Raw genomic sequence first — 8,828 nt, forward strand, 5'->3', positions numbered from 1 at the left:
TTAGTTACATTGCCCTTATGTGAATACTGGAGAAGGGAAGCATTGTTCCTATTTGTATACAATTAAAAGAAATTGAGTTGGCAGAGGGAACGTGAAAAATATCAGAGCTGAAGATAATGAGGTATTTGCAGTTTTCCAAAGCTGCTGCTGTCTGTCTTGCAGGAAAGACAAGTGGGACAAGAAAATTCCCACTTCACTATATAACCTTCATGGGGATTGCTGTGCTGCCAACTTCTCTGCTGGCATTCACTCAAGAGCTATTCCCCAGCTTGCTTCCTTCAGCACATTGCTGAATGGCTGAGGCTTTGTTAACTCGGTTCTCATGTGAAGTCACAGCATGGTGGCAATATCCAAGGGTGCTGAGGGAGGCTGCCTTGTTTTTCTGGAGTCTTTCGTTAGTTCTGCTTGAAGTCTCGTGTTAGCTGAATCTCCTCTTTGACACACTTGCGCATCCCAGGAGATCCTGGAAAAGAGGTCTGTACAGGCAGAGATTTCCACCAGGCAATCCATACCTGCAAAATCATTTTTCTGTTCTCTCACTAATTTTTATGTTATGCCATGACATGCACCAACTTTTTCTTTCTTTTCCTTTCAACTTTCTGGCCATGTTTGTTTGTTTATTTGAGTTTTGATTTTTTTTCAGTTGATTTCATTGGTGGATTTGATCCATTTCCTCTCTACCATGTCAATGAAAAACCCACCAACCTTTTGTTCAAGCAGACATACCTGTAAGTATCATCTCCTGTGCTAAGAGGCTATGCATGCCTCTTAGTTTGATTGCTCAAGGGTGCCACAGGTTTGGGTTTTTTCCTCCTTGCAGGTTGATTTCTCCAGCAGGCTTTTCAGGCATGGAAGGACTGAACAAGTGGACACCAGAAGGGATGAAACTGCCTCTGCTCTGCCCCAGGTTGCCAGGGTGAAGCTGGTGTTGCCATACTTGGCTTATGGCAGTGCTGTTTGATAGGAAGCATTGGGCCAGCTATAGGATGTTATTGTAAACAAACTACTGCATGCCTTTTCCTTGAAGAAAGCAAAGAGAGGCTTTTCAGCAGTGAATGGTGCCCAAGCAGGTAAAGGTAGGAGCTGTGAGGAAGGAAGATTGAGCCTCAGTGGATGCTGAGAGTAAGCCACAGCAACAGCAGAATATGATTCTTGCTCTCAAGGTTAAACTGTGGTCTGTCAGGCAGAGCCTCAATGAAAGATCTTTACTGGGGTAAAATTTACACATCATCTAGTTATTTAAGCTGTATTTTAGCTCTGTGGACAGGCAGTCATAACTGAACTCTGACCTATACATCCATGCAATTTTAATCATTGGCCCTGTCTTTGTCATCCTCCAATAATCTTTGCATGGTAGCACCACAAAATTTGACTCTGTCTTGGGTACATGGTCTCCCTGTATCTGCTTGTACTTCTAGGGAACCTGTAGGGTGCAAAGCTAACACACCAGTGAATTAAATTAAACCGAGCATTAGATGGTTTGTATGCAGGATGGTACAGGTTTGCTCGTAAGGTTTGTTTTTTGTTTTTGTTTTTGTTTTAAATTCTGTTGCCTACAAGAAGCTTCCATGTGTGGGGCAGCCAGTTCAGCTGAGAGCAGGGAACAGACAGGGGAGTTGTCCACAGCACTTCCTCTCATACCACTAATAGAGATCCATTGCTGAATTCCAGTTTCTGCCCTCTGATAATCCCTCCACACTGCTGAAGGCACAAGATCGCACTTTCACACTGTCCACTTAAAAGCTGGTTCTTAATGAGATTCTCAAACATGAAAGCCAGTATTATCTGTTTAAAGCAGCAGTAAGATCTGAATTTTTGATACTCTTTAAATTGAGCTGCAAGAAGGCAGTTCAACATGCAGAAATTTTTTAAAGCAGCTGCTAAGGGAGGCTGGTTTTGGGGAATAATGTTACCAGACAGTTCTGCTAAAAAGAGGGATGTAAGGATGGGAAAGAAAAGTGAGGCTGAGGGAAGAAAAACTGCCCCCAAATAGATTTGTAGATGTTTCCTCTAATGTAGTGTGGACTTATTACCCACTTTGTCACTGCAGCACAAGACCAGGAGAACAAGTAATTTTTGCAAAGCAGTTAAATTCCCTGTAACTTTGGGGGTTCTATGGCACTATTAGAAAGGATGCTACAGGAGATTAAATATTGATTTCCTTCTCATTTTGTCACAGTGGGATGGAATTTTCCACAGTCTGCAGAAGCTGTGGAGCTTTAAGCAGCTCCCTGATTTACTAGCTTGATGCAGCAGTGTGCTGAAGAAACATCACACTTACAGTATGGGGTTTGGGCTGCTTTTTTTCTTAAAAAGACAAAATCTCTTTCTGAAAGAAGCTAGTACTTATAAACAAAGTTTTCTGTACGGGGAGACTGTAATATGAACAGAAGCTAGCAACGTAAAACTTCCTTACAAGAGTCTCAGTGAGATGGTAAGCTACTACTGAAGTACACAGATAATTTTGTTGTTCTTCAGTCCCATTCTTCAGACCATCACTTATCTATTGATAGCTTCTGCCAGCACAATATAATATTTATTTCTGGCTACTGGGAGGTGAAAACAGCTGCTGAGCAGTAGATAAAGTCACCCTCTATAAATTTCACAGCAACCACCAAATAGCAATTTTTGTTTGTTTAGTTCAGCCTAGCTATTGCCTTTCTTCCACATGTATGAATGGGAGCCCAAGGAGGAATGGATACTTGACTCCTGACTAACACCACCATGGATTTTTGCAGTCTGGGGTGCTGAGTGCCAGATGCCCTTGTCCTGCTGTGAAAATCATTTCATGATGATTGAAGGCATTTTCTCTTTTTATATCCTGTTCAAGAAGATGCAAAACAAATAATATACCAAACTTCTTTCAATTTTAAATTTACAGAAAAGCTAGGGGTCAGGAATAGGGGATTTCTGGTTTTAACTCCTTTTTGTTGAAGGAAATGCTGAACGAAACCAAATCTATTCTACAGCTACTGACTTGGAGCTAACTGCAACCATGAACTTGCATTTTAGGATGGCATCACCCCACTGTCGGTAGTCAGCTGCTCTCCTGGTAATGCACTTGCCCTGTCGCCACAACTCTAACAGGATCACTTTCCTTCATTCCCTAAAGGAATTGTCCTATTCACTCCAGTTTTATCTATCCTTTTCAGATGAGATTACACTCTTTCCTTTCCTCCCAATGTGTCCTTTCCCTTGTCCTAGCTTGCATTTTTCCCTAGTCTTTCTTCTTCTCTCCAAATTTATGAATTTTCATATATCTGAAGGCACCACAGGACAATGGCATTGACCTAGACTGATGAGCATAGCTTAAGTCCAAGACCAACCCCCATAACCTCTGTATCAAGCACACAGCCTATGAGTTAGATAACTTTTAAATATGCTGTCATGGTTCAAAGATATTAAAGGGAAACTGCTGTGTTCCTTGGCAGCCTACTTCAGTGGTTATCGGATGCTAAATTCAGTATTCAGAATGTACACGCCCTTTCTGGCCTTTAGCTTCCATCCACTGCACTGAAAGAAGTTCTTAAATACCTTTGCCTCCTACTAGGAAGAAAAAACATCTCCCCAGAATATTACTGATAATGAGCACCCGCAGACCACAATCCAGTTATCTCCCAGCTTTATCATGGTAATCTACTGACCTCCTTGACTTCAGTTGTGAGTCTCCAGTTAGTGGAAAACCTCACAAATTATCAAGTCAGGTGTTATTTTTCTTTTTCAAAAAAGCCAACAACAACAAAAAATCAACCTATAATTTTGTACTGTTGCTTGCAAAGGCATGATTTAAGTGTGCTTCATCTTAATTAGCAACTCCAACACTCACACAGCAACAATAATATCCTATAAATACAGTTATTTCTATTTCAGGTTCCACAACTGTTTCTGTTCTATATTTCATTGACTCCAGGGGGGTTTGGTTGTGATAGTTCCTATTTCGAGTCACAAGCTTAAGTAAAAGAGACTCAAATTATCATGAAAATGTTCTGGAAGTTTTACTGTGTAATAGAATTACCCTTAATCTCACTGCTGCTTACCAATCAAGGCACTGCACTAATTATTTAATAATATTTTAGGAATCTTGATAGAAGATACATTAAAGTCTTCAGTGCATGAGTTTCTGGGTCAAAGTACTTCACCAAGGGATAATAAATCAGTTATTGAAAAACCAAAGTTATTCTCCTGAGGCCAAAAGAGAGCATTTCCAATGAGGTTTCAGGAAGGAAAGGCTAAGTTCTTACCCCACCCTTAGCTAAAGCTCAAAATCAGGCTCTGCCTGCTTGCACCACTGTCTCCCCTTCAGCTGCACAGGACAGGACATCAGCTCTGAGTTGCTTTTCTTCTTGTTCATTTGTAGTAACAGAATTCTTGTCACTTGAGGCAAGGAAGCATTCTTGCACTGGTAACTGAGAAAGACAGCTTTGAAGTTTCTGACTAAAGCTGTTATCTCCAAGTACCCTGCAATACCTGCCAGTACAGGAGGTGGCCCAGATCATCAAGATCATCTGTCAACAGTTCCTGCTGCATCCATTCACTCTTTTGACATCATTCTCTGAATGTTTCAGAAAGAAGCACTGTGCAATCTCAGTTATAAAGCAGAATAGTCTCAAAGCATGATTTTGGATATGATTTAGTGCTAAATCAAGAACACATGAGATGACAGGACATAGCCTCTATTTATTTGCAATAGATCTTCCTGCCTCTTAAGGCTCTATTTATAAGGCCAAGCAGTGAATTGCACAGTTGTGAGGCTCCAGTCCATAACACTCACTGTGATCTGGCACCCCAAGTACTACATTACATTAATGGCTTAAGAGCTTTAATTTGATTTTGGTTGTGTAGCCAGATTTCACTGACTTGACTTTCCTCAGATCTACCAGTGGAAAGGGCCATATGGTAACATAGGGTGTGACTTTTATCAGGTGTAGACTTCAGTATTGACAGGATAGCAACAGGAGGTATTGGTTAATTGAATGATCTAAGGCTCCAGTTGGTGATTTCTCACTTTAATACTCCCTAATCAATTCTTTTGTGGTGCAGTCTGTCTGCTAGCCATAGGCATGAAGCAGCTGTGAGCATGCAGGATTAAAGGACTAAACCCCATATAACAGTCATCCACTTATAGGTTGAAAGTAGGTTCTTCAATAGATCAACTGAGAGGTACAAGTACACAAATAACATTCCTCAATTTAAAAGAGAAAAATAAAAAATAAAAATCCAGACTGAAACACTGGGGGAGGGAGGGGGGGAACTCCTTTAGGATTGATTTCCCCCCCACCCCCTCCAAACTTTGTTTGATGACCAGAATTTTCTACAAAGGAAACTTTTACTTAAACAGAAAAAAAATCCTGCTTTGTTTTGAGGAGAAAAAAAAACAACCACAAAACACAAAACAAAATGCTTCTGCTTTTTTTTTCTAGGTAGACTTTTTCCCAAACAAACAATTTGCTGAATATCAACATGAATTTGCAAACTGTTTTGATCAGCCTGAAGCTGCATGTTTAAGAGGTGATGTTTCAGCTGAAAACATTCACTCATCTTTACTGCTGGCTACAAAAGTAGATCTGCTTATACTGCTGCATCTACACAAAAAGCACATCACTGCAATTTCAAGAAGCTACTTTATTCCAGAGATGACCCCTAGCTTTTAAAATTCCTAACCAAATTTTATGCAGCTCCAACTGCTGAGGATACATAGATCTAACACTTTGGCTCATATCTATTCCTTAGTCTAACTGCAGTACATTCAGGTCTGGTACGTGCATAGCATTCTTTCCAGACTCAAAGACTACTTAACCACATTACTTCTGGGCTCTCAATCCTATTCCTCATCTGTAGTCAATCATATTTAAAAATCCAGAACAGGAAAAAAAAAAGTCCTCATTATTTCCACACCAATTCTGCTATCTGAAGTACGCAGCTTAGTACTTGCTCCACACTGATGCCCTGCCTTTGCTTTTCCTCCCCCCTCTCCAGGCCTGCGTAAGTAAAGAGGAGCCAGAGGATGGACAAACCTTGCACTCCACCATCAAAGGTGCTGCAGGAAACAATCCCACACGGCCTGGATCTTTGGCAGAGGATGGTGAACTCCATTCCACTTTTTGTTCCTGGTCTTCTTTTCAAATGCAATGAATGTACACTGAAGAATGGCCATGCCGTTGTTTTTTAATTCTCCAAGTGCCCTGACGAACTGTTCCTACCATAGTCTGGTGGTACTAGCCGATAAACGGCACAGGCCTGAAGACCTCAGGCAGAGCAAGTTCACCGAGAGCTTCTCTCAAGAGATACAGTTGAAGTCAGAGCTGCTTCCTTGCACCACGGATCCATAAGGAAGCACTGCATAACACCCTGGGACATTTCATATGTTCTGTAGTTAGCTTCTTCCCCTTCTCCTTTCCCTTGTTCTGAAGAGAGCCTAAATCCCCTAACACAACTTCATCTCCTCCCTGCCTGTATAGAACTAGGTGGGGGCTATTTACATTTGAGTTATTTAGGCACTTTTTTTTTTTTTAAGTTATAGACAAGAGCTCTTCCCTTCTTCCCCCAACCCCACCCAGGACTCCCTTACTCATTCTCTATTCTTTAGACATGGCCAGCACCTTAGCAATAGGCATTTGTCCTGGATTTCCATGTTCTGTGACCTAACTCCTATAATGCTGAACAGCTAAGAACTAGTACAAGCAACAAATCTTTACTCAGCATGGAGCTTAGCCCCATTTCAACATGCCAAGCCATTCTCAGAGCAGCTGTAGCTTACTCTGGGTTTGCCCATCCACAGTAAGTTAACACTGGTGTAGCCAAATACACAGCTGAAACCTGCTGCAGGACACTGGAAAGGGCCTAGTTCTTCATGGATCATAGATGGTTTTGTCCCTGCCTTCTTCACCGAGCAGCCACACTTATTCCAGGCACAAGCCTGGCAACATCCTGATGGAAGGGGGTTTGTGTGACAGGATGATTTTGAGGGGAGGGAATGGGCTGAAGGAAAGGGGGGAATATAAGTGTAATTAAGTTGCATTAATGAGCTGCAGCAATTAATTAAAAAACAAACAAAAACCAATGTCAGTTTTGTTAGCTACATCTCCCAGCATGTTAAGTGTCAAGCAGAGAAAGAGCACTTGTCAGCCATCCATGGCAGTTTTTGGCTCGTACATTCCAAGTGCTGTTGTAATTCTTTGTCTTGCCTAATCTGTTTGAGATTACTTGGCATTTTTAAGTAATGCTTTTCAGAAGAGTCAAGATAGAAGCCATGCAAGGGAGGGGAAGTGTGACGGAAGAATTAAAATAAAAACAGTAACTGCTAAGTCAAAGAGAATGATGCACGTTTCTTTGTCCCATTCCAAAGGGCCCAGGAAGAAAAATCCTCTTTTATAAACCCAAAAGTATAGGTACTGAGAACATTTTTTTGTTTCTGTACAACTTCTATTCTAGGTGCCCACTGCAACCTAACATCCTGAGTTCTGATCAGGTGCAGCTGTGAGTAAAAAATATTGTCTTCTGTAGGTATTTTTTCTTCTTTTCAGCCAGTAGAAACCACAGCTTCTGACTGAGCAGAACAAACAACTGACTGTTGCTGGTTTGATACTAGTTTCATTATTTGAGGAAGAAAAAGCTCAGCCCTTTTCAAAACAGCTCTACCTGACAAAACATAACTACCTCTCATATTAGCCAATACTGTGCCACTACCAAGTTAAAAAAAGTTATAGCAGAACACAAGCTACTACACCATTTAGACAGCGTGCATCACAGTGTGCATCACTATCTCTTAGCTGTTTCTCCACCTCTTCTTTAATTCAGTTCATTTCTGTATTACACTCATTCTAACTTGCCTACCTGATGTTCCCTGGAGGGGCAGAAAAAGGAATGGAAGAATACTTATCTACTAGTCAATGAGATTGTTCCATGAAAGATTCCATTTATTTGGGGCTTTTGAAATTAATCTTCCCTTTTCTTATCAGAAAACACAGACTTTACACCATTTGGTTTAATAGATTTCCTCAGAGAGAAATGTTGTCCATCAGATACCAGCATTCTTTATTGGCCTTGTTTGAGAGAAATCAAAATCCAGCACAGATGGTAGAGAAAGCACAGTTCAGCTTTGAACAGCTGAAACATTTCACTAGTAGTTTCAGGAAGGAATTCTTCTAGATGGTAATATGAAGTCAGAAGGAACTCTGAATTATTTTGAGGTCTGCATGTTTTTAACACTATAGCTCTCAAACTGACCAAGCCTTGATGCCACATTTACTAATAAAACTGATCAAAAACACATGCCAAGTACTCTAAAGAGACTAAGCATCAAACTATGCACTTAACAGCTTGACTTTAATATACACTGGTAAAGATCAATTAAATAAATACAAGTATGATGACTGAGTAGCTTCGTAACTACCACTCTGTTACGATGGACACAGGTAATTATCTTTTAATAGAAATAAATGTTCAGGTAAGCCTACAATATTTAGTATCAATGACCACCATAAATCATCAAAAAAAGTCAGTCTGAGAAGAAAGAAAATAAGACAAGCTAGCAAGGATCATAATTACCTCCTCTAGTTTTCATTAGTAGAGCCATTCATCCTTCATGCTCTGACAACCCTTCCTCCTGGTCTGCCTGTGCTAGACCTACTCTCTAAGTACTGCAAGGTCATGCAATGATCCTGTTCTGTTAGGGTGAGGACTCAGTCGTTTGCAACTCCAGCATGCTGGAAGAGCAAGGAGCTGCTGAAGGTTTTGCTCCAGTGGGTTCCCTTATCTCCAGGTTAGGAGTGCCCTCTATTGGGCATAGGCATTACTTGAGATACTACTAGTCAAAAAACAACGTGTAC

The 8,828-nt window shown here is 40.8% G+C and overlaps 1 protein-coding gene across 3 annotated transcripts in view; it reads left to right on the top strand.

Moving 5' to 3' along the window:
* NKAIN4 (sodium/potassium transporting ATPase interacting 4) overlaps window positions 1–8,376 on the top strand; it is a 54,027-nt gene extending 45,651 nt beyond the window's left edge. Inside the window, exons 6-8 of one of the 3 annotated variants that reach the window (XR_011328071.1) lie at window positions 644–728; window positions 5,421–5,508; window positions 5,977–8,376. Coding sequence is in view for 2 of the 3 variants with exons in the window: in XM_069803461.1 (XP_069659562.1) it covers window positions 644–728; window positions 5,977–5,986 (95 nt within the window). In the remaining variant the exon portion in view is untranslated. The remainder of the gene's footprint in view (window positions 1–643; window positions 729–5,420; window positions 5,509–5,976) is intronic. The other 2 variants (XM_069803461.1, XM_069803475.1) reach the window with 2 other exon arrangements.
* The last annotated feature ends 452 nt before the right edge of the window (window positions 8,377–8,828 follow it).

Source organism: Haliaeetus albicilla, chromosome 2 (genome assembly GCF_947461875.1).
Source record: "Haliaeetus albicilla chromosome 2, bHalAlb1.1, whole genome shotgun sequence".
Classification (NCBI taxonomy): domain Eukaryota; kingdom Metazoa; phylum Chordata; class Aves; order Accipitriformes; family Accipitridae; genus Haliaeetus; species Haliaeetus albicilla.